Consider the following 25,632-nt stretch of genomic DNA (forward strand, 5'->3'; position numbering starts at 1 on the left):
TTCCTGCACAGCCTAAGAAAGCACGACATTATTAAATGCAGCCTTTCGAATAAAGAAACAAGAAAGTCTGAGGTGCGTCCTTTCTTGTCAGAGCCGGGATCAACACAGCTAGTTCCCAGGAACAGAAGTCCTCCCCGGCCCCTACAAAAATCCACCTATGCCGCTGGGGCTCCACAGGCAGAGCTAGGCCCGGTTGGGGACACGCCTTCGTAAGTTCAGCCACAAGTGGGTTCACTCCCTGTTAGGTCCCTGGGCAATAGATATTGTGTCTCAGGGATACAAGCTGGACTGTGAGAAGATGCCCCCTCACCGACGGCCCTGCGGGCTTCCCCCCCAAGAGAGGGAGCCAGTGTTAACTGCAATTCACAAATTGTATCTTTAACAGGTGGTGGTCAAGGGTCCCCTCCTTCAACAAGAGGGTGTTATTATTCGACCATGTTGTAATCCCGAAACCAGACGGTTCAGTCAGACCCATATTGAATTAAAAATCCCTGAACATATACCTGAGAAGGTTCAAGTTCAAGATGGAATCGCTAAGAGCGGTCAGGCAAGCCTAAAAAGAGGGAGACTTTATCGTGAATCGGGTCATAAGGGATGCATACCTTCATGTCCCCAATTATCCACCTCATTAGGCGTACCTCAGAATTGCGGTACGGGATTGTCATAACCAAGGTAATGGCGGATATGATTGTTCTCCTGCGGAAGCAAGGTGTCACTATTATCACGTACTTGGACGATCTCCTCATACAAGCGAGATCAAGAGAGCAGTTGCTGAACAGCGTATCACTTTTTCTGGAAGTGTAACGGCAACACGGCTGGATTCTATATATTCCAAAGTCGCAGTTGGTTCCTACAGCTCATCTGCCTCTCCTAGGCACGATCCTAGACACAGAACAGAAAAGGGTTTATCTCCCGATAGAGAGAGCTCAGGAGCTCATGACACTGGTCAGGAATCTATTAAAACCAAAACAGGTGTCAGTGCAACACTGCACTCGAGTCCTGGGAAGGATGGTGGCATCATACGAGGCCATCCCCTTAGGCAGGTTCCATGCAAGGACCTTCCAATGGGACTTAATGGACAAGTGGTCCGGATCACCTCTTCAGATGCATCGGTTAATCACCCAATCCCCCAGGGCCAGGGTGTCTCTCCTGTGGTGGCTGCAGAGTGCTCACCTTCTCGAGGGCCGCAGATTCGGCATTCAGGACTGGATCCTGGTGACCACGGATGCAAGCCTCCGAGGGTGGGGGGCAGTTACACAGGGAAGAAATTTCCAAGGTCTGTGGTCAAGTCAACAGACTTGCCTCCACATCAATATCCTGGAACTAAGGGCCATATACAACGCCCTAAGTCAAGCGGAGACCCTGCTTCGCGACCAACCGGTTCTGATCCAGTCAGACCGCAGGGGTTCATGTAAACCGCCAAGGCGGCACAAGGAGCAGGGTGGCGAGGGTAGAAGCCACCAGAATTCTTCGCTGGGCGGAGAATCAAGTAAGCGCACTGTCAGCAGTGTTCATTCCGGGAGTGGACAACTGGGAAGCAGACTTCCTCAGCAGGCACGACCTCCACCCGGGAAAGTGGGGACTTCATCAGGAAGTCTTCACGCAGTTTGCAAATTGATGGGAACTGCCTCAGGTGGACTAGATGGCGTCCCGCCTCAATAAAAAGCTAAAAAAGGTTTTACGTCGGGTCAAGGGACCCTCAGGTGATAGCTGTGGTCGCACTAGTAACACCGTGGGTGTTCCAGTCGGTCTATGTATTCCCTCCTCTTCCTCTCATACCCAAGGGCTGAGAATTGTAATAAAAGGAGGAGTGAGAACAATATTCTTTGCTCCGAATTGGCCAAGAAGGACTCGGTACCCGGAGCTGCAAGAAATGCTCTGAGGACTCAGGGCTTCTGCCTCTCAGACAGGACATGTTGCAACAGGGGCCCTGTCTGTTCCAAGACTTACCGCGGCTGCATTTGACGGCATGGCGGTTGAACGCCGGATCATAGCGGAAAAGGGCATTCCGGATGCAGTTATTCCTACGCTGATAAAGGCTAGGAAAGACGTGACAGTAAGACTTTTTCACTGTATATAGCGAAAATAGGTTGCTTGGTGTGAGGCCGGGAAGGCCCTACAGAGGAATTCCAGCGGGGTCGATTCCTGCACTTCCTACAGTCAGGAGTGACTATTGGCCTAAAATTAGGATCCATAAAGGTCAAGATTTCGGCCCTATCCTTTTTTTCGCAAAAAGAACTGGCTTCACTGCCTGAAGTTCAGACGTTGTTCCGGGGGTGCTGCATATTCAGCCTCCTTTTTGGCCACCGGGGGCACCTTGGGATCTTAACGTTGTGTTGGATTTCCTGAAATCTCACTGGTTTGAGCCACTTAAGACCGTGGAGCTAAAATATCTCACGTGGAAAGTGGTCATGCTATTGGCCTTAGCTTCGGCTAGGCGTGTGTCAGAATTGGCGGTTTTGTCATGTAAAAGCCCTTATCTGATCTTCCATATGGACAGGGCAGAATTGAGGACTCGTCCCCAATTTCTCCCTAGGGTGGTATCATCGTTTCATTTGAACCAGCCTATTGTGGTGCCTGCGGCTACTAGGGACTTGGAGGATTCCAAGTTGCTGGACGTAGTCCGGGCTTTGAAAATTTATGTTTCCTGAACGGCGGGAGTCAGAAAGTCTGACTCGCTGTTTATTCTGTATGCAGCCAACAAGGCGCTCCTGCTTCGAAGCAGACTATTGCTCGCTGGATCTATAGCACGATTCAGCTGGTTCACTCTGCGGCTGGATTGCCGCATCCAAAATGGTGAAAGCCCATTCCACAAGGAAGATGGGCTCTTCTTGGGCGGCTGCCCGAGGGGTCTCGGCTTTACAGCTTTGCTGAGCTGCTACTTGGTCGGGGTCAAACAAGTTTGCTAAGTTCTACAAGTTTGATACCCTAGCTGAGGAGGACCTTGAGTTTGCTCATGCGGTGCTGCAGAGTCATCCGCACTCTCCCGCCCGTTTGGGAGCTTTGGTATAATCCCCATGGTCCTTACAGAGTTCCCAGCATCCACTAGGACGTCAGAGAAAATAAGAATGTACTCACCGGTAATTCTATTTCTCGTAGTCCGTAGTGAATGCTGGGCGCCCGTCCCAAGTGCGGACTCTCTGCAATACATGTATATAGTTATTGCTTAACTAAAAGGTTATTGTTATGAGCCATCCGTTAAATGAGGCTCCGTTGTTGTTCATACTGTTAACTGGGTATGGTTATCACAAGTTGTACAGTGTGATTGGTGTGGCTGGTATGAGTCTTACCCTGGATTCCAAATCCTTTCCTTGTTGTGTCAGCTCTACCGGGCACAGTTTCCCTAACTGAGGTCTGGAGGAGGGGCATAGAGGGAGGAGCCAGTGCACACCAGATAGTACCTAATCTTTCTTTTAGAGTGCCCAGTCTCCTGCGGAGCCAGTCTATTCCCCATGGTCCTTACGGAGTCCCCAGCATCCACTACGGACTACGAGAAATAGAATTACCGGTGAGTAAATTCTTATTTTTGATATATACATCCAGTCTCAGACCACGCATTCACTATAATGTCTACCACAAAGGGTGGGAAATCCATGGAAGCTCCTGCATCATGCAGCGCATACACCAAGGATTTGCCTGAGGGGGACGTTTTGAAGAATGGTCTGTGTAATATGTGCCATACATATCCCAGTCAGCCCGCTGCTCCTGTACCCAATCAGGAGCCACCTTGGGCGGCGTTCTCCAATATGCTTAATATGCTTTTGACACGGTTTGCGCCCCCTATGGGACCTCCTGTGCCATTGCAGCCACATATTGTCCCTATGGTAAATCCGCCCTGGGTGGATACTCTGTCTACCCAGATAAAACAATTGAATCAATCTTTGGTTAGACAAAAACCTACCCCACGCCCTCCTGCGGTCACGGGGTTAGCGGTCACGGGGTTATCTAAGCAGGCCGCCTCCTCCTCACAATCCACTAATATCTCAGATGATACTTCTGATGAGGTGGGGAGTATACTGATCCGTCAGACACTGATACAGTTGCTTCTGACAAGGAAATTACAACGTAACTTGATGTCCCTGACCTAGTGGAGGCTATTAAGTAGTGATGAGCGGATTCGGTTTTACTCGGTTATACTCGGTTCTCAAAACCGAATCTTATTGGCTATCCAAAACACGTGACATCCGTGAGCCAATAAGATTCGGTTTTGAGAACCGAGTAAAACCGAGTAAAACCGAATCCGCTCATCTCTACTATTAAGCTGATTCTACAAATGGATGATGATGTAGTTCCTACTACTGCGTCTAAGAAACCTGATAAATTTTAAACATCAGAAGGTAACTAAAGTAGTCTTACCCCATTCTGACCATTTGGTAGACATACGTCAGGAACCCTGGTCTTCTCCAGGAAAGAAATTCTCCCTGTCTAAAAAGATGCTAGCTCGTTATCCTCTGCTGAGTTGTGTAACAAGTGGGAAAATCCACCACCAGTGGATTCCCATGTCACCCGTCTTGTGGTGTCATCTACTCTGCCTCTCACCACTGTCACCTCACTGAAGGAACCGACAGATAAGTGTGTCGAAGGATGCCTGAAGTCTATTTACTCCCTTACAGGTGATGTACATAGACCCAATATAGCAGCATCCTGGGCCGCAAAAGGAATAGAAGCATGGGTTCAGGCATTAGAGGAATAGCTGCCTCAGGATATATCTGACACTGCCAGACAATATCTGTCTCATATTACCACCGCCTCCCACTACATTCAGGAGGCGTTCTCTGAGGCAGGTGTAATGGCGGCCAAGGCGTCGACTACGTCCATCCTGGCTCGCCGAATTCTGTGGTTGAGGTCATTGAAGGTAGACCATGGACTCCAAAAAGACCTTGGAGTCACTCCCTTTTAAGGAAGACATCCTATTTGGGGAGGTTCTGAATAAGATTGTAAGTGACTTAGCGGCTGCTAAGACTGCGTTTCTCCCCAATACAAATCCTTCTGTACAGAAGGCAAAGAGTACCACTTTTCATTCCTTTCGACCTCAAGGGAAAGCAAAAGGTCAGGCATACCCAAGACAAGCTCATGCTCCCAAAACCACTAAGCCCAAAGTGAAACACTCCTGGGCTGCCAGTCAGCCTGCTTCCAAACAAGACAAGCCTGTTGCATGACGGGGCGGGCCTCCCCCTGGTGGATCCCAGGGTGGGAGGCTGACTTTTGCAATAAACCCATGTCTGGTCATGTCCACTTCAGACGCATGGGTGCGTGAAGTTGTCTCTCACGGGTACGCAGTCTCTTTCAAGAGACGTCCCCCTCGCCAGTTCCGAACAACGGCTATCCCTTCGGAACCGTTGAAGGCGCAAGCTCTACACCTGTTTGTGCGTTCTTTCCTGGATACAGGAGTGGTAGTGCTGGTACCCCTGGCCCAGAGAGGCGGAGGGTACTACTCGACCCTGTTTCTAGTGCCGAAACCCAATGGGTCTTTCTGGCCTATACTCAACCTCAAATCACTGAATAAATTTGTGAGTGTCCAAGTTCCGTATGGAAATGCTGCGCTCAATTGTACTGGCCATGGAACCTGGAGATTATATGGTATCCCTGGATATACAAGTTGTTTATCTGCATATACCTATTGCCATATTGCATCATTTCCGCGGTTTGCTATTGACAACCTTCACTATCAGTTCCAGGCTCTGCCGTTTGTACTGGCCACAGTTCCTCGTATCTTCACCAAGTTATTGGCTGTGATGACGACTTATCTCTGTCGTCAGGGAATCTGGATCCTGCCGTATCTGGACGACTTGCTGATCCTGGCGAACTCCCAAGTTGTCCTCCGTCATCTGCTACTACCTGTACACGTCCTACAAGCCCACGGGTGGTTCGTCAACTGGAAGAAGTCCTCACTGGTCCCTGCTCGGAGGATGGTGCACTTGGGGGCACTGCTGAACACACAGCCAAAGGCTGTTTCTGTCTCCAGAGAAAGTCCTGAAACTCCAGGACAAGATAAGATACTTCCTCTCTCGCCCAAGAGTGTCGATACACTCTGCAATGCAAGTACTAGGCCTCATGGTGTCGGCGTTCGACATGGTAGAGTATGCTCAATTTCATTCCCGCCCTCTACAGAGGTTAATCCTTTCCAAGTGGGATGGCCTGCCTCATCGGATCAGATCTCAAATGATCTCCTGGACTCCGGAGGTTCGTCTGTCACTATGCTGGTGGCTACAGGATCAGGAGTTGAACAGGGGCTGTCCCTTCTGGATTGCCAACTGGGTCCTCCTGACTACGGACACCAGTCTGAGGGGTTGGGGCGTGGTGCTGGAGCAACACTCTCTCTCTCCAGGGTCGGTGGACTAAGGAGGAATCTCTCCTCCTGATAAACATTCTGGAATTGCGGGTAGACTTCAATGCTTTCTCTTGCCCTGCCTCTGATACAGAACAGGCCTGTTCAAGTACAATCAGACAACGCCACCACGGTGGCTTACATAAATCATCAACCAACGTGGCACTCGAAGCCCCATGGCAATGCTGGAAGTGTCAAAAATCCTTTGTTGGGCGGAACGCCATCTGCCAGCAATATCGTCAGTGTTCATTCCGGGAGTCCTTAACTAGTAAGCGGACTTCCTCAGTCGTCAGGACGTGCACGCCGGAGAGTAGAGTCTTCATCCAGAAGTCTTTCAACTCCTAGTGGACAAGTGGGGCCTACCAGGTGTAGACCTGATGGCATCTCGACACAATCACAAAGTTCCGGTCTTTGGATCAAGAACAAGGGATCCTCAAGCAGCGTTCATGGACGCACTGGCAATTCCATGGAACTTTCGGCTGCCCTATGTGTTCTCTCCAGTGCCTGCCCAGGGTACTACGGACGTTCAAGCAAGAAGGAGTAATACTACTTCTAGTCGCTCCAGCGTGGCCCAGACAGCATTGGTTCTCAGACCTGCAGGGTCTATCGATAGAGCGTCCTCTTGTACTTCTGCAACGCCCAGACCTCCTCATTCAGGGCCCTTGTGTCTACCTGGACCTTGCCAGACTGGCTTTGACGGCGTGGCTCTTGAAGCTTCACTCCTGAGGGCAAAAGGATTCTCCGAGGCGGTTATCCAAACTATACTAAAGGCCCGCAAACTGGCTTCTGCACGGATTTATTATAGGGTCTGGAATTCTTACTTCACCTGGTGTGCTGCTCAGAATTACGATGCTTACAAGTTTAGTTCTTCCAGTCTTCTGGCTTTTTTGCAACAAGGACTGGATTTAGGACTTTCTGTCCTCCCTCAAGCTTCACATATCTGCCTTGTCGGTGTGGTTTCAGAGACAAATTGCATCCATACCTGACGTTCATACATTCACTCAGGGCGTACTGCGGATTCAGCCTCCCTATGTCCCTCCTGTGGCTCCATGGGATCTGTCTGTTGTCCTGAATGCCCTGCAAGAGTCTCCATATGAACCTCTTGAGTCAGTGGACATTAAATGGCTTACGGCTAAGGTCCTTTTCTTATTGGCTATTGCCTTTGCAAGAAGGGTATCGGACTTAGGCGCTTTGTCCTGTCGTCCACCCTTTTTGATATTTCATCGTGACCGCGCAGTTCTCCGAACTCATCTCGGTTATTTGCCTAAGGTGGTGTCATCCTTTCACCTTAACCAAGAGATTGTGGTTCCGGCCTTCATCTCTTCTGACTTGTCCTCCAAAGAGTGGTCTTTGAATGTGGAAAGGACGGCCTCTATCTGGAGGTCGGGTTCCCTATTTGTACTTTTTGGTTTTCACAAACGTGGCTGGCCTGCAAATAAGCAAACCTTGGCCAGATGGATTAGAATGGTGATTGCACAAGCTTATGCACAGGCTGGACTTCCAGCTCCTGCTGCTATTAAGGCCCATTCTACTCTGTCTGTTAGACTTTCTTGGGCGGCCTGCCGTGGCGCGTCCGCTGAACAATTGTGCAAGGCGGCTACGTGGTCCTCTGTGAACACGTTCATTAGGTTCTATGCCTTTGATACTTCCGCCTCCCAGGATGCTTCCTTTGGATGCCGGGTTATCATAGCCGCTAAGGTGCGTCCCCTCCCTTGAGGAACTGCTTTAGGACATCCCCGATGTATTCCCTGTTGAACACAGTGTACGTTGCTGCAGAAAAGAAGATTTATGGTATACTTACCATAGTTAAATCTTTCTGCGAGGTACACTGGGTTCCACAGGGCGCCCACGCTGATGCACTTAGCTTCTTTGGGTTTGTATGGCATTAGCCGCTAGTCCCTTCTCCTGTCGTGAGAACGTGGTTCTATGTGACCTAACATCTGCCTTTTCTTTTACCTGCTTCTGTATTGGACTGGTTAATTAAAACTGAGCTCACAGTGCCTGGAGGCGGTGTTATACAGAGGAGGCCCCGCAATGCATCCTGGGACAGTCTAAAGGTGTGTACACGCAGTGAGATCCTTCCTATGTATGATTTTGACTATGCGATTTCCCTTGAACTCCCCCAGAGCCCAGATAGCACATAGAGTACAGAATTTGACTATCTGTGCTTGAGATTTTGTCCATGTACGATTTTGACTAAGTGCCAATTTTGACTATACTTTGTACTAGATAGTACACTAAATAGTCTAGATTGACTTGCCTGCATAGTCTCTCTAGCCTTACGATACTGACCACGGGAGTGCGCATCGGGATCGAGTCTGTATCTATCGCAAGCTTCCTAACACCTTGAGATGTGCACTAACTTTTCATAAGATTCTGACTATATAGTCAAAATCTTACAGATTTATCTCACTGTGTGTACACACCTTTTAAGCAGGGCTGTCCAAACTAGTCCTCGAGATCTACCAACAGTCATGTTTTCCAGACCTCCTGGAGATCTGTAGGATTGTCAGTTAGGAATGAATGCAGCACATCTTAATTAGTAATGACTACACCTGTGCACCAGCTAGGTGGTCTGGAAGATGTGAACTGTTCGGTAGATCTCGAGGACTGGTTTGGGCAGCCCTGGTCTAAAGCTTTAGCCTGTTGATGCCTCTGGATCAAGATCCATGTCTACACCCCGATGTATTCCCTGTGGAACCCAGTATACCTCGCAGAAAGAGATTTAACTAGGGTAAGTCTACCATAAATCTCCTTTTATTTGAATCCTCATGTAAAAAAAAATCTGTATTAAAACATTTTTGTCTTATTACTCTTAGGTGGTAAAAAGGTTGGCATAAACCCAAAGATAAATAATCTAATGCCTGGATATGAGCTTGCCAAGTATGATCTTATTTGGATTTGCGATAGTGGAATCAAAGGTATGTTTGTTTTGTAAAAGAACAATCCTGTAATGAATTTACCTTCTGCCTCTAATATGGCAGCATGCACAACTGGCTGTGTTTTGTTTAGATTTTTTCACCAGTACCAGGTGTAAAATTGGCTTTTTCTTTGCCCATGGATCTCTTTGCTTTTAATTCAATTGTATGATAATAACAACCTTTTTGTCCCATGATGCATTCTCTCAATGGGAAACAATCAGAATGGCTTTAGTAACTCATTATTTATTTAAATCTTCCTATTTATTGCCCATAGAGTCCCTGTAGAAGTGATTCTGGCTCTGCTGTACTTTTTCTATGAGCTTTATGAGACCAGTGGGACTTGATAAGATCTGTTTATTCTTCCATATCCATCTAGTTCTAGTGCATAATGTGTTGTGCATACTGTATGTTGTCTTCACTGTAGACAATACAATAAACTTAAGAAGGAACTGCTACTTTTTACTGTTACATATGTGGCATCTTCATTTCTGTTCTGCTTGTTAAGGTGGCTATGCTTCTTAATGCATCACTTAATGTAATTAACAGTGTGTTTTAGTTTTCCAGATCTAATGTCAAATTTTATTATAATGGGACTACATAGCAAAGCAAAGTGTACGTTCGCACAGTGTTCAGCCCTTTCTGTTGATGTACCAGTTTTACTAAACTGCAAGTTTGACCCAGGAAATTTAAGATGGCAACGACATTAAATGCAAAACCATTGCTGCCGTTTACAAATTCAGGGTGACACAACACACAGAAACCTTACATTTGACAGCAGATAAGAACCACTTGGCCCATCTAGTCTGTTCATGTACATACACGTACACACTAAGGATAATTTTTTTTTTATTTTTTTTTGTCGGGAGCCAATTATCTACCAGTATATATTTGGAATGTGGGAGTAACCCAGAGAGAACCCACCCAAGCACGGGGAGACTATACAAACTCCACACCGTTAGGGCTATGGTGGGAATTGAACCTGACCTCAGTTCTGTGAGGCAGTGATATTAACCATTACACCACCCAAAATCCGCCTGATGTCCTAGTTGTGAACTATTATTTTGTTGCGCTGCTTCTGAGGCGAGTGTGAAATGTGACTACTATTCTGCTACTTCTCCAACTCACTTTCCAGAAATGCATGTGCATTTGAAAATGCATGGGATAATAATGGAGAGTCAGTCTATGGGCAGAATTAAATTCTTGCCACGCGTGATCACGCCCGCCAGCAGCTATTCAAATGTTGCAGCAGATTGGCGTGATATCGGCATTTCAGCTCGCCGATATCGAGCTGAATAGTGCGTAAAGTGACCCGTTTGGACCCCCAAACGGGATTTTTTTGGTGATCGCACCCATGACTTTTGTTGCATTTAGCCGCTTTACGCGGCTAAACCCGTCTGTCATGAGTGCTATAACGGCAAGGCAATTGAATATTGCCCCGCGATCTCCCACCTAAAGGCGGGCAGGATATTAAATTCTGCACTGTATTTTTGTTGGTTTAAAAATGAGCAAAAATTGTGCGCAAATAATTCTTGAACATACATACATACATACATACATACATACATACATACATATATATATATATTGCTCAAAAAAATAAAGGGAACACTAAAATAACACATCCTAGATCTGAATGAATGAAATATTCTTATTAAATACTTTTCTCTAACGTCCTAGTGGATGCTGGGGACTCCGTAAGGACCATGGGGAATAGACGGGCTCCGCAGGAGACTGGGCACTCTAAGAAAGATTTAGTACTACTGGTGTGCACTGGCTCCTCCCTCTATGCCCCTCCTCCAGACCTCAGTTAGAATCTGTGCCCGGCCAGAGCTGGGTGCTTTTAGTGGGCTCTCCTGAGCTTGCTAATAAAAGTATTTTAGTTAGGTTTTTTATTTTCAGAGAGCTTCTGCTGGCAACAGACTCTTTGCTACGAGGGACTGAGGGGAGAGAAGCAAACCTACTAACTGCGGCTAGGTTGCGCTTCTTAGGCTACTGGACACCATTAGCTCCAGAAGTTTCGAACACAGGATCTTAACCTTGGTCGTCCGTTCCCGGAGCCGCGCCGCCGTCCCCCTCGCAGAGCCAGAAGACAGAAGCCGGCAGAAGCAAGAAGACATCGAAATCGGCGGCAGAAGACTCCTGTCTTCACATGAGGTAGCGCACAGCACTGCAGCTGTGCGCCATTGCTCCCACACTAACCCACACACTCCGGTCACTGTAGGGCGCAGGGGGGGGGGGGGCGCGCGCGCGCCCTGGGCAGCAATTAAGTACCTCCTGGCAAAAGCAGCATATATACAGTTGGACACTGTTATATGCATGAGCCCCCGCCATTAATTTTACACAAAATCGCGGGAGAAGCCCGCCGCTGAGGGGGCGAGGCCTTCTTCCTCAGCATTCACCAGCGCCATTTTCTCTCCACAGCTCGGCTGAGAGGAAGCTCCCCAGGCTCTCCCCTGCACGATAGAGAGGGTGAAAAAGAGAGGGGGCGGCGCACATAAATGTGGCGTAAAATCAATATATACAGCAGCTACTGGGTTAACACTAAGTTACTGTGTGATTCCTGGGTCATATAGCGCTGGGGTGTGTGCTGGCATACTCTCTCTCTCTCTCTCTCTCTCTGTCTCTCCAAAGGGCCTTGTGGGGGAACTGTCTTCAAATAGAGCATCCCCTGTGTGTGTGGTGTGTCGGTACGTGTGTGTCGACATGTCTGAGGTAAAAGGTTCCCCTAAGGAGGAGAGAAAATGTGTGTGTCTCCGTCGACAACGCCGACACCTGTTTGGATATGTGTAAGTGCTGAGGTGAATTTATTGCACAAAAGATTAGAGAACAGACAGGAAATCTACCCATGTCTGTGCCTGTGTCACAGAGACCTTCAGAGTCTCACAATGCTCACTATCCAAAATAATAAACACTGATATCGACACGGAGTTTGACTCCAGTGTCGACTACGATAATGCAAAGTTACAGCCAAGATGGCTGAAAGGTATTCAATATATGAATATTGTAATAAAAGATGATTTGCATATCATGGGGGGGGGGCGGCGCCCTGGGCTGCAATATAAATACCTTAGATTGGCAAATAAACACATAATATAGTCAGGAAGACTATATGTGTAAAATCCCCTGCCAAAAATATCCTGAAAAAAGCGGGAGAAGTCTGCCGTGAAGGGGGCGGGGCTATCTCCCTCAGCACACTGGCGCCATTTCCTCTCACAGCTCCGCTGAAAGGACGCTCCCCAGGCTCTCCCCTGCAGTTTCCAGGCTCAATAGGGTAAAAAAGAGAGGGGGGGCACTAAATTTAGGCGCAAAATTGTGTATTATAGCAGCTATAGGGGAAAAATCACTGTGTGTAGTGTGTATCCCTGTATTATATAGCGCTCTGGTGTGTGCTGGCATACTCTCTCTGTCTCCCCAAAGGACTTTGTGGGGTCCTGTCCTCAGTCAGAGCATTCCCTGTGTGTGTGCGGTGTGTCGGTACGGCTGTGTCGACATGTTTGATGAGGAGGCTTATGTGGAGGCAGAGCAGGTGCCGATAAATGTGATGTCACCCCCTGCGGGGTCGACACCTGAATGGAAGGAATTACGCGACAGTGTCAACTCCTTACATAAAATGTTTGACGACATAGCAGATGTGGGACAGCCGGCTGCTCAGCCCGTGCCTGCCCAGGCGTCTCAAAAGCCATCAGGGGCTCTAAAACGCCCACTACCTCAGATGGCAGACAGAGATGTCGACACGGATACTGACTCCAGTGTCGACGACTATGAGACTAGTGTACATTCCAATAGAGCCATTCGTTATATGATTACGGCAATGAAAAATGTGTTGCACATTTCTGATATTACCCCAGGTACCACAAAAAAGGGTATTATGTTTTGGGAGAAAAAGCTGCCAGTGGTGTTTCCCCCATCTGATGAATTAAATGAAGTGTGTGAAGAAGCGTGGGCTTCCCCCGATAAACTGGTAATTTCAAAAAAGTTACTAATGGCGTACCCTTTCCCGCCAGAGGACAGGTCACGTTGGGAGACATCCCCTAGGGTGGATAAAGCGCTCACACGTCTGTCTAAAAAGGTGGCACTACCGTCTCCGGACACGGCCGCCCTAAAGGAACCTGCGGATAGAAAGCAGGAGGCTATCCTGAAGTCTGTATATACACACTCAGGAATTATACTGAGACCGGCTATTGCTTCAGCATGGATGTGCAGTGCTGCAGCTGCGTGGTCAGATTCCCTGTCGGAAAACATTGATACCCTAGATAGGGACTCTATATTGCTAACCGTAGAGCATATTAAAGACGCTGTCTTATACATGAGAGATGCACAGAGGGATGTCCATTTCTGCCAGGAGAGGATTGTGGACTCGGCAGTGGACAGGAGATGCAGATTCTAAAAGGCACATGGAAGTTTTGCCTTACAAGGGTGAGGAGTTGTTTGGGGATGGTCTATCGGACCTCGTTTCCACAGCGACAGCTGGGAAGTCAGCATTTTTACTAGTGATGAGCGGATTCGGTTTTACTCGGTTCTCAAAACCGAATCTTATTGGCTATCCAAAACACGTGACATCCGTGAGCCAATAAGATTCGGTTTTGAGAACCGAGTAAAACCGAATCCGCTCATCTCTAATTTTTACCCCATGTTCCCTCACAGCCAAAGAAAGCACCGTATTATCAGGTACAGTCCTTTCGGCCCCAGAAAGGCAAGCGGGTTAGAGGCGCGTCCTTTCTGCCCAGAGGCAGAGGGAAAAAGCTGCAACATACAGCCAGTTCCCAGGAACAAAAGTCCTCCCCCGCTTCCTCTAAGTCCACCGCATGACGCTGGGGCTCCACAGGCGGAGCCAGGTACGGTGGGGGCCTGTCTCAAGAACTTCAGTGACCAGTGGGCTCGTTCACGGGTGGATCCCTGGATTCTACAAGTAGTATCTCAGGGGTACAAGCTGGAATTCGAGACGTCTCCCCCTCGCCGTTTCCTCAAGTCTGCCTTGCCGACAGCTCCCCTGGACAGGGAGGCAGTGCTGGAGGCGATTCACAAGCTGTTTTCTCAGCAGGTGATAATCAAGGTACCCCTCCTTCAACAAGGACGGGGCTACTATTCCACAATGTTTGTGGTACCGAAACCGGACGGTTCGGTGAGACCCATTTTAAATTTAAAATCCTTGAACACTTATATAAGAAGGTTCAAGTTCAAGATGGAATCACTCAGGGCGGTGATTGCAAGCCTGGACGAGGGGGATTACATGGTATCACTGGACATCAAGGATGCTTACCTGCATGTCCCCATTTACCCTCCTCACCAGGAGTACCTCAGATTTGTGGTACAGGACTGTCATTACCAATTCCAGACGTTGCCGTTTGGTCTGTCCACGGCACCGAGGGTATTTACCAAGGTAATGGCCGAAATGATGATACTCCTTCGAAAAAAAGGAGTTTTAATTATCCCGTACTTGGACGATCTCCTTATAAAGGCGAGGTCCAGGGAACAGTTGTTGATCGGAGTAGCACTTGCTCGGGACGTGCTACAACAGCACGGCTGGATCCTGAATTTTCCAAAGTCGCAGCTGGTTCCTACAACGCGTCTACTGTTCCTGGGGATGGTTCTGGACACGGAACAGAAAAAAGTGTTTCTCCCGGAGGAGAAGGCCAAGGAGTTGTCATCTCTAGTCAGAGACCTCCTAAAACCAAAACAGGTGTCGGTGCACCATTGCACGCGAGTCCTGGGAAAGATGGTGGCTTCTTACGAAGCAATTCCTTTCGGAAGGTTCCATGCAAGGATCTTTCAGTGGGATCTGTTGGACAAGTGGTCCGGATCGCATCTTCAGATGCATCGGCTGATACCCCTGTCTCCAAGGACCAGGGTGTCGCTGTTGTGGTGGTTGCAGAGTGCTCATCTTCTAGAGGGCCGCAGATTCGGCATACAGGACTGGGTCCTGGTGACCACGGATGCCAGCCTTCGAGGTTGGGGGGCAGTCACAAAGGGAAGAAACTTCCAAGGACTATGGACAAGTCAGGAGACTTCCCTACACATAAATATTCTGAAACTAAGGGCCATTTACAATGCCCTAAGTCAGGCGAGACCCCTGCTTCAACAACAGCCGGTGCTGATTCAGTCAGACAACATCACGGCGGTCGCCTATGTAAATCGACAGGGCGGCACAAAAAGCAGGATGGCGATGGCAGAAGCCACAAGGATTCTCCGATGGGCGGAAAATCACGTGATAGCACTGTCAGCAGTGTTCATTCCGGGAGTCGACAACTGGGAAGCAGACTTCCTCAGCAGGCACGACCTCCACCCGGGAGAGTGGGGACTTCATCCAGAAGTCTTCCAACTGATTGTAAACCGCTGGGAAAGGCCACAGGTGGACATGATGGCGTCCCGCCTAAACAAAAAGCTAAAAAGATATTGCGCCAGGTCAAGGGACCCTCAGGCGATAGCTGTGGACGCTCTAGTGACACCGTGGGTGTACCAGTCGGTTTATGTGTTCCCTCCTCTGCCTCTCATACCCAAGGTACTGAGAATAATAAGAAGGAGAGGAGTAAGAACTATACTTGTGGTTCCGGATTGGCCAAGAAGAGTTTGGTACCCAGAACTTCAAGAAATGATCTCAGAGGACCCATGGCCTCTGCCGCTCAGACAGGACCTGCTGCTGCAGGGACCCTGTCTGTTCCAAGACTTACCGCGGCTGCGTTTGACGGCATGGCGGTTGAACGCCGGATCCTGAAGGAAAAGGGCATTCCGGAGGAAGTCATCCCTACGCTGATTAAAGCTAGGAAGGAGGTGACCGCAAACCATTATCACCGCATATGGCGAAAATATGTTGCGTGGTGTGAGGCCAGAAGGGCCCCAACGGAGGAATTTCAGCTGGGTCGATTTCTGCACTTCCTACAGTCAGGGGTGACTGTGGGCCTAAAATTGGGTTCCATTAAGGTTCAGATTTCGGCTCTGTCGATTTTCTTCCAAAAAGAACTGGCTTCACTGCCTGAAGTTCAGACATTTGTTAAAGGAGTGCTGCATGTTCAGCCCCCTTTTGTGCCTCCAGTGGCACCTTTGGATCTCAACGTGGTGTTGAATTTCCTTAAGTCACATTGGTTTGAGCCACTTAAAACCGTGGAACTAAAATATCTCACGTGGAAAGTGGTCATGCTGTTGGCCTTGGCTTCGGCCAGGCGTGTGTCAGAATTGGCGGCTTTGTCATGTAAAAGCCCTTATCTGATTTTCCATATGGATAGGGCGGAATTGAGGACTCGTCCCCAATTTCTTCCTAAGGTGGTATCAGCTTTTTATTTGAACCAACCTATTGTGGTGCCTGCGGCTACTAAGGACTTGGAGGATTCCAAGTTGCTGGACGTAGTCGGAGCCCTGAAAATCTATGTTTCCAGGACGGCTGGAGTCAGGAAAACTGACTCGCTATTTATCCTGTATGCGCCCAACAAGCTGGATGCTCCTGCTTCAAAGCAGTCTATTGCTCGATGGATCTGTAGTACGATTCAACTTGCACATTCTGCGGCTGGACTGCCGCATCCGAAGTCTGTAAAAGCCCATTCCACGAGGAAAGTGGGCTCTTCTTGGGCGGCTGCCCGAGGGGTCTCGGCTTTACAACTTTGCCGAGCTGCTACTTAGTCGGGTTCAAATACATTTGCTAAATTCTACAAGTTTGATACCCTGGCTGAGGAGGACCTTGAGTTTGCTCATTCGGTGCTGCAGAGTCATCCGCACTCTCCCGCCCGTTTGGGAGCTTTGGTATAATCCCCATGGTCCTTACGGAGTCCCCAGCATCCACTAGGACGTCAGAGAAAATAAGAATTTACTCACCGGTAATTCTATTTCTCGTAGTCCGTAGTGGATGCTGGGCGCCCATCCCAAGTGCGGATTGTCTGCAATACTTGTATATAGTTATTGCCTAACTAAAGGGTTATTGTTTGGAGCCATCTGTTTGAGAGGCTCAGTTGTTGTTCATACTGTTCACTGGGTATAGTATCACGAGTTGTACGGTGTGATTGGTGTGGCTGGTATGAGTCTTACCCGGGATTCCAAAATCCTTTCCTTATTGTGTCAGCTCTTCCGGGCACAGTTTCCTAACTGAGGTCTGGAGGAGGGGCATAGAGGGAGGAGCCAGTGCACACCAGGTAGTCCTAAATCTTTCTTAGTTGTGCTCAGTCTCCTGCGGAGCCGCTATTCCCCATGGTCCTTACGGAGTCCCCAGCATCCACTACGGACTACGAGAAATAGAATTACCGGTGAGTAAATTCTTATAAAAAAAAAAAAAAAATATATATATATATATATATATATATATATATATTAAAGATGCTGTCTTAAGTGATAGATAGATATATATATCTATCTATCTATCTATGTGTGTGTGTGTATATATATATATATATATATATATATATATATATATATATATATATATATATATATATATATATATATATATATATAAAACATGCCCAAAGAGACATGAGTATACTGGGTCCTAGAGTCAAAGCTATGTCGATTTCTGCTTGATGTGTCCTGTAGAATATGCAATGGACAGATGATGCCGACTTAAGAGGCATGTGGAAGGCTGAGGATTGTGTGGAGAAGGGTTCTCGGACCTGGTCTACACAGCTATAGCTGGTAATTCTGATATTTTGCCTTATATTCCTGCACAGCCTAGGAAAGCACGACATTATCAAATGCAGCCTTTCGAATAAAGAAACAAGAAAGTCCGAGGTGCGTCCTTTCTTGCCAGAGGCGGGGGCAGAGGAAAGAAGCTGCACAACACAGCTAGTTCCCAGGAACAGAAGTCCTCCCCGGCCTCTACAAAAATCCACCGCAAGGCGAAGCTAGGCCCGGTGGGGGCACACCTTCGTCAGTTCAGCCACAAGTGGGTTCACTCCCTGTTAGATCCCTGGGCAATAGATATTGTGTCTCGGGGATACAAGCTGGACTTTGAGAAGATGCCCCCTCCCCGACGGCCCTGCCGGCTTCCCCCCACGAGAGGGAAACAGTGTTAACTGCAATTCATAAATTGTATCTTCAACAGGTGGTGGTCAAGGTTCCCCTCCTTCAACAAGGAGGGGGTTATTATTCGACCATGTTGTAGTCCCGAAACCAGACGGTTCGGTCGGACCCATATTGAATTTAAAATCCCTAAACATATACCTGAAAGGGTTCAAGTTCAAGATGGTATCGCTAAGAGCGGTTATTGCAAGCCTGAAAGGGGGAGATTTTATGGTGACTCGGGACATAAAGGATGCATACCTTCATGTCCCCATTTATCCACCTCATCAGGCGTACCTCAGAATTGCGGTACGGGATGGTCATTACCAATTTCAGACGTTGCCGTTTGGTCTCTCCACGGCCTTGAGAATATTCACCAAGGTAATGGCGGAAATGATGGTGCTCCTGCGGAAGCAAGGTGTCACTATTATCACGTACTTGGACGATCTCCTCATAAAAGCGAGATCAAGAGAGCAGTTGCTGAACAGCGTATCACTTTCTCTGGAAGTGAAACGGCAACACTGCTGGATTCTATATATTCCAAAGTCGCAGTTGGTTCTTAAAGCTCATCTGCCTCTCCTAGGCATGATCCTAGACACAGACCAGAAAAGGGTTTATCTCCCGATAGAGAGAGCTCAGAAGCTCGTGACACTGGTCAGGAATCTATTAAAACCAAAACAGGTGTCAGTGCATCACTGCACTTGAGTCCTGGGAAGGAGGGTGGCATCATTCGAGGCCATTCCCTTCGGCAGGTTCCATAGGAGGACCTTCCAATGGGACTTACTGGACAAGTGGTCCGGATCACATCTTCGGATGCATCGGTTAATCACCCTATCCCCCAGAGCCAGGGTGTCTCTCCTGTGGTGATTGCAGAGTGCTCACCTTCTCGAAGGTCGCAGATTCGGCATTCAGGACTGGGTCCTGGTGACCACGGATGCAAGCCTCCGAGGGTGGGGGGCAGTCACACAGGGAAGAAATTTCCAAGGGCTGTGGTCAAGGCAGGAGACTTGCCTTCACATCAATATCCTGGAACTAAGGGCCATATACAACGCCCTAAGTCAAGCGGAGACCCTGCTTCGCGACGAACCGGTTCTGATCCAGTCAGACCGCAGTGGCTCATGTAAACCGCCAAGGCGGCACAAGGAGCAGGGTGGCAATGGTAGAAGCCACCAGAATTCTTCGCTGGGCGGAGAATCACGTAAGTGCACTGTCAGCAGTGTTCATTCCGGGAGTGGACAACTGGGAAGCAGACTTCCTCAGCAGGCACCACCTCCACCCGGGAGAGTGGGGACTTCATCAGGAAGTCTTCACGCATATTGCAAATCGATGGGAACTGCCACAGGTGGACATGATGGCGTCCCGCCTCAACAAAAAGCTAAAAAGGTATTGCGCCAGGTCAAGGGACCCTCGGGCGATAGCTGTGGACGCACTAGTAACACCGTGGGTGTTCCAGTCGGTCTATGGGTTTCCTCCTCTTCCTCTCATTCCAAAGGTGCTGAGAATTGTAAGAAAAAGAGGAGTGAGAACAATACTCATTGTTCCGGATTGGCCAAGAAGGACTTGGTACCCGGAACTGCAAGAAATGCTCACAGAGGACCCATGGCCTCTGCCTCTCAGACAGGACCTGTTGCAACAAGGGCCCTGTCTGTTTCAAGACTTACCGCGGCTGCGTTTGACGGCATGGCGGTTGAACGCCGGATCCTAGCGGAAAAAGGCATTCCGGATGAAGTTATTCCTACGCTGATAAAGGCTAGGAAGAACGTGACAGCAAAGCATTATCACCGTATATGGCGAAAATATGTTGCTTGGTGTGAGGCCAGGAAGGCCCTACAGAGGAATTCCAGCTGGGTCGATTCCTGCACTTCCTATAGTCAGGAGTGACTATGGGCCTAAAATTAGGGTCCATAAAGGTCCAGATTTCGGCCCGATCCATTTTCTTTCAAAAAGAACTGGCTTCACTGCCTGAGGTTCAGACGTTTGTTAAGGGAGTGCTGCATATTCAGCACCCTTTTGTGCCACCGGTGGCACCTTGGGATCTTAACGTGGTGTTGGGTTTCCTGAAATCCCACTGGTTTGAGCCACTTAAGACTGTGGAGCTAAAGTATCTCACGTGGAAAGTGGTCATGCTGTTGGCCTTAGCTTCGGCTAGGCGTGTGTCAGAATTGGCGGCTTTGTCATGTAAAGGCCCCTATCTGGTTTTCCATATGGACAGTGCATAATTGCGGACTCGTCCGCAATTTCTGCCAAAGGTGGTGTCATCTTTTCATTTGAACCAACCTATTGTGGTGCCTGCGGCTACTTGTGACTTGGAGGATTCCAAGCTGTTTGACGTAGTCCGGGCTTTGAAGATTTAGGTAACCAGAACGGCTGGAGTCAGGAAGACTGACTCGCTGTTTATCCTGTATGCATCCAACAAGCTGGGTGCTCCGGCTTCAAAGCAAACTATTGCTCGCTGGATCTGTAACACGATTCAGCAGGCTCATTCTGCGGCTGGATTGCCGCATCCAAAATCAGTGAAAGCCCATTCCACAAAGAAGGTGGGCTCTTCTTGGGCGGCTGCCAGAGGGGTCTCGGCATTACAGCTTTGCCGAGCTGCTACTTGGTCAGGTTCAAACACCTTTGCAAAGTTCTACAAGTTTGATACCCTGGCTGAGGAGGACCTTGTGTTTGCCCATTCGGTGCTGCAGAGTCATCCGCACTCTCCCGCCCGTTTGGGAGCTTTGGTATAATCCCCATGGTCCTTATGGAGTCCCCAGCATCCACTAGGACGTTAGAGAAAATAAGATTTTACTCACCAGTAAATCTATTTCTCGTAGTCCGTAGTGGATGCTGGGCGCCCGACCCAAGTGCGGACTTTCTGCAATACGTGTATATAGTTATTGCTTAATAAAGGGTTATGTTATGTTGGCATCCATTGGTTGATGCTCTGTTGTTTGTTCATACTGTTAACTGGGTAAGTTTATCACAAGTTATACGGTGTGATTGGTGTGGCTGGTATGAGTCTTACCCTGGGTTCCAAAATCCTTTCCTTGTAATGTCAGCTCTTCCTGGCACAGTTTCCTTAACTGAGGTCTGGAGGAGGGGCATAGAGGGAGGAGCCAGTGCACACCAGTAGTACTAAATCTTTCTTAGAGTGCCCAGTCTCCTGCGGAGCCCGTCTATTCCCCATGGTCCTTACGGAGTCCCCAGCATCCACTACGGACTACGAGAAATAGATTTACCGGTGCGTAAAATCTTATTTGTTCTTTACATAGTTGAATGTGCTGACAACAAAATCACACAAAAATTATCAATGGAAATCAAATTTATTAACCCATGGAGGTCTGGATTTGGAGTCACCCTCAAAATTAAAGTGGAAAAACACACTACAGGCTGATCCAACTTTGATGTAATGTCCTTAAAACAAGTCAAAATGAGGCTCAGTAGTGTCTGTGGCCTTGTGCCTGTATGACCTCCCTACAACGCCTTGGCATGCTCCTGACGAGGCGGTGGATGGTCTCCTGAGGGATCTCCTCCCAGACCTGGACTAAAGCATCCGCCAACTCCTGGACAGTCTGTGGTGCAACGTGGCATTGGTGGATGGAGCGAGACATGATGTCCCAGATGTGCTCAATTGGATTCAGGTCTGGGGAACGGGCGGGCCAGTCCATAGCATCAATGCCTTCGTCTTGCAGGAACTGCTGACGCATTCCAGCCACATGAGGTCTAGCATTGTCTTGCATTAGGAGGAACCCTGGGCCAACCGCACCAGCATATGGTCTCACAAGGGGTCTGAGGATCTCATCTCGGTACCTAATGGCAGTCAGGCTACCTCTGGCGAGCACATGGAGGGCTGTGCGGCCCCCAAAGAAATGCCACCACACACCATTACTGACCCACTACCAAACCGGTCATGCTGGAGGATGTTGCAGGCAGCAGAACGTTCTCCTTGGCGTCTCCAGACTCTGTCACGTCTATCACGTGTGCTCAGTGAGAGCCTGTTTTCGTCTGTGAAGAGCACAGGGCGCCAGTGGCGAATTTGCCAATCTTGGTGTTCTCTGGCAAATGCCAAACGTCCTGCATGGTGTTGGGCTGTAAGCACAACCCCAACATGTGGGCGTCGGGCATTCATACCACCCTCATGGAGTCTGTTTCTGATCGTTTGAGTAGGCACATGCACATTTGTGGCTTGCTGGAGGTCATTTTGCAGGGCTCTGGCAGTGCTCCTCCTGTTCCTCCTTGCACAAAGGCGGAGGTAGCGGTCCAGCTGCTGGGTTGTTGCCCTCCTACGGCCTCCTCCACGTCTCCTGATGTACTGGCCTGTCTCCTGGTAGCGCCTCCATGCTCTGGACACTACGCTGACAGACACAGCAAACCTTCTTGCCACAGCTCGCATTGATGTGCCATCCTGGATGAGCTGCACTACCTGAGCCACTTGTGTGGGTTGTAGGGAGGTCATACAGGCACGTGGAGGCTACACACACTACTGAGCCTCATTTTGACTTGTTTTAAGGACATTACATTAAAGTTGGATCAGCCTGTAGTGTGTTTTTCCACTTTAATTTGGAGGGTGACTCCAAATCCAGACCTCCATGGGTTAATAAATTTGATTTCCATTGATAATTTTTGTGTGATTTTTGTTGTCGGCACATTCAACTATGTAAAGAACAAAGTATTTAATAAGAATATTTCATTCATTCAGATCCAGGCTGTGTTATTTTAGTGGTCCCTTTATTTTTTTGAGCAGTGTGTATGTATATATGTGTGTGTGTGTGTGTATGTATGTGTATATATGTATGTATATATATATATATATATATGTATGTATATATATATATATATATATATATATATGTATATATGTATGTGTGTGTATATGTATGTATGTGTGTGTATATGATGTGTGTGTGTATATGTATGTATGTGTGTGTATATGTATATATGTATGCATGTGTGTGTATATGTATATATGTATGTATGTGTATATATGTATATGTGTATATATATGTATGTGTGTGTATATGTATATATATATGTATGTGTGTGTATATGTATGTGTATATGTATGTGTGTATGTATATATATATATATATATATATATATATATATATATATATATATATATATTTCTCTATCGTCCTAGTGGATGCTGGGGTTCCTGAAAGGACCATGGGGGAATAGCGGCTCCGCAGGAGACAGGGCACAAAAAGTAAAGCTTTAGGATCAGGTGGTGTGCACTGGCTCCTCCCCCTATGACCCTCCTCCAAGCCTCAGTTAGATTTTTGTGCCCGGCCGAGAAGGGTGCAATCTAGGTGGCTCTCCTAAAGAGCTGCTTAGAAAAGTTTAGCTTAGGTTTTTTATTTTACAGAGAGTCCTGCTGGCAACAGGATCACTGCAACGAGGGACTTAGGGGAGAAGAAGTGAACTCACCTGCGTGCAGGATGGATTGGCTTCTTGGCTACTGGACATTAGCTCCAGAGGGACGATCACAGGTACAGCCTGGATGGTCACCGGAGCCTCGCCGCCGGCCCCCTTGCAGATGCTGAAACGAGAAGAGGTCCAGAATCGGCGGCAGAAGACTCCTCAGTCTTCTTAAGGTAGCGCACAGCACTGCAGCTGTGCGCCATTTTCCTCTCAGCACACTTCACACGGCAGTCACTGAGGGTGCAGGGCGCTGGGAGGGGGGCGCCCTGGGAGGCAAATGAAAACCTTTTTTGGCTAAAAATACCTCACATATAGCCTCCGGGGGCTATATGGAGATATTTAACCCCTGCCAGAATCCGTTAAGAGCGGGAGACGAGGCCGCCGAAAAAGGGGCGGGGCCTATCTCCTCAGCACACAGCGCCATTTTCCCTCACAGAAAGGCTGGAGGGAAGGCTCCCAGGCTCTCCCCTGCACTGCACTACAGAAACAGGGTTAAAACAGAGAGGGGGGGCACTAATTTGGCGTTAGAAATCTATAAAAAAGATGCTATATGGGAAAACACTTATATAAGGTTGTCCCTATATAATTATAGCGTTTTTGGTGTGTGCTGGCAAACTCTCCCTCTGTCTCTCCAAAGGGCTAGTGGGTCCTGTCCTCTATCAGAGCATTCCCTGTGTGTGTGCTGTGTGTCGGTACGTGTGTGTCGACATGTATGAGGACGATGTTGGTGAGGAGGCGGAGCAATTGCCTGTAATGGTGATGTCACTCTCTAGGGAGTCGACACCAGAATGGATGGCTTATTTAGGGAATTACGTGATAATGTCAACACGAGCCAAGGTCGGTTGACGACATGAGACAGCCGACAAACAATTAGTACCGGTCCAGACGTCTCAAAAACACCGTCAGGGGTTTTAAAACGCCCGTTTACTTTAGTCGGTCGACACAGACACAGACAGGGACACTGAATCCAGTGTCGACGGTGAATAAACAAACGTATTCCTTATTAGGGCCACACGTTAAGGGCAATGAAGGAGGTGTTACATATTTCTGATACTACAAGTACCACAAAAGAGGGTATTATGTGGGATGTGAAAAAACTACCGTAGTTTTTCCTGAATCAGAAAAATTAAATGAAGTGTGTGATGATGCGTGGGTTCCCCCCGATAGAAAATATGGGCGGTATACCCTTTCCCGCCAGAAGTTAGGGCGCGTTGGGAAACACCCCTTAGGGTGGATAAGGCGCTCACACGCTTATCAGAACAAGTGGCGGTACCGTCTATAGATAGGGCCGTCCTCAAGGAGCCAGCTGACAGGAGGCTGGAAAAATATCATAAAAAGTATATACACACATACTGGTGTTATACTGCGACCAGCGATCGCCTCAGCCTGGATGTGCAGAGCTGGGGTGGCTTGGTCGGATTCCCTGACTAAAAATATTGATACCCTTGACAGGGACAGTATTTTATTGACTATAGAGCATTTAAAGGATGTATTTCTATATATGCGAGATGCACAGAGGGATATTTGCACTCTGGCATCAAGAGTAAGTGCGATGTCCATATCTGCCAGAAGATGTTTATGGACACGACAGTGGTCAGGTGATGCAGATTCCAAACGGCACAAAGGTGTATTGCCGTATAAAGGAAGAGGAGTTATTTGGGGTCGGTCCATCGGACCTGGTGGCCACGGCAACTGCTGGAAAATCCACCGTTTTTACCCTAAGTCACATCTGCAGAAAAAGACACCGTCTTTTCAGCTTCAGTCCTTTCGTCCCTATAAGAGTCATATCTGCCCAGGGATAGAGGAAAGGGAAGAAGACTGCAGCAGGCAGCCCATTCCCAGGAACAGAAGCGTTCCACCGCTTCTGACAAGCTCTCAGCATGACGCTGAGACCGTATAGGACCCCTGGATCCTACAAGTAGTATTCCAGGGGTACAGTTTGGAATGTCGAGACGTTTCCCCTGCGCAGGCTCCTGAAGGCTGCTTTACCAAGGTCTCCCT

At 48.3% G+C, this 25,632-nt stretch overlaps 1 protein-coding gene across 1 annotated transcript in view; it reads left to right on the forward strand.

Moving 5' to 3' along the window:
* Positions 1 to 25,632, forward strand: part of UGCG (UDP-glucose ceramide glucosyltransferase) — a 151,749-nt gene that overhangs the window by 91,493 nt on the left and 34,624 nt on the right. Inside the window, exon 4 of the mRNA XM_063914694.1 lies at positions 9,148 to 9,249. Within this exon, the coding sequence (XP_063770764.1) occupies positions 9,148 to 9,249 (102 nt within the window). The remainder of the gene's footprint in view (positions 1 to 9,147; positions 9,250 to 25,632) is intronic.

The sequence above is a fragment of the Pseudophryne corroboree genome, chromosome 1 (genome assembly GCF_028390025.1).
Source record: "Pseudophryne corroboree isolate aPseCor3 chromosome 1, aPseCor3.hap2, whole genome shotgun sequence".
Taxonomy (NCBI): domain Eukaryota; kingdom Metazoa; phylum Chordata; class Amphibia; order Anura; family Myobatrachidae; genus Pseudophryne; species Pseudophryne corroboree.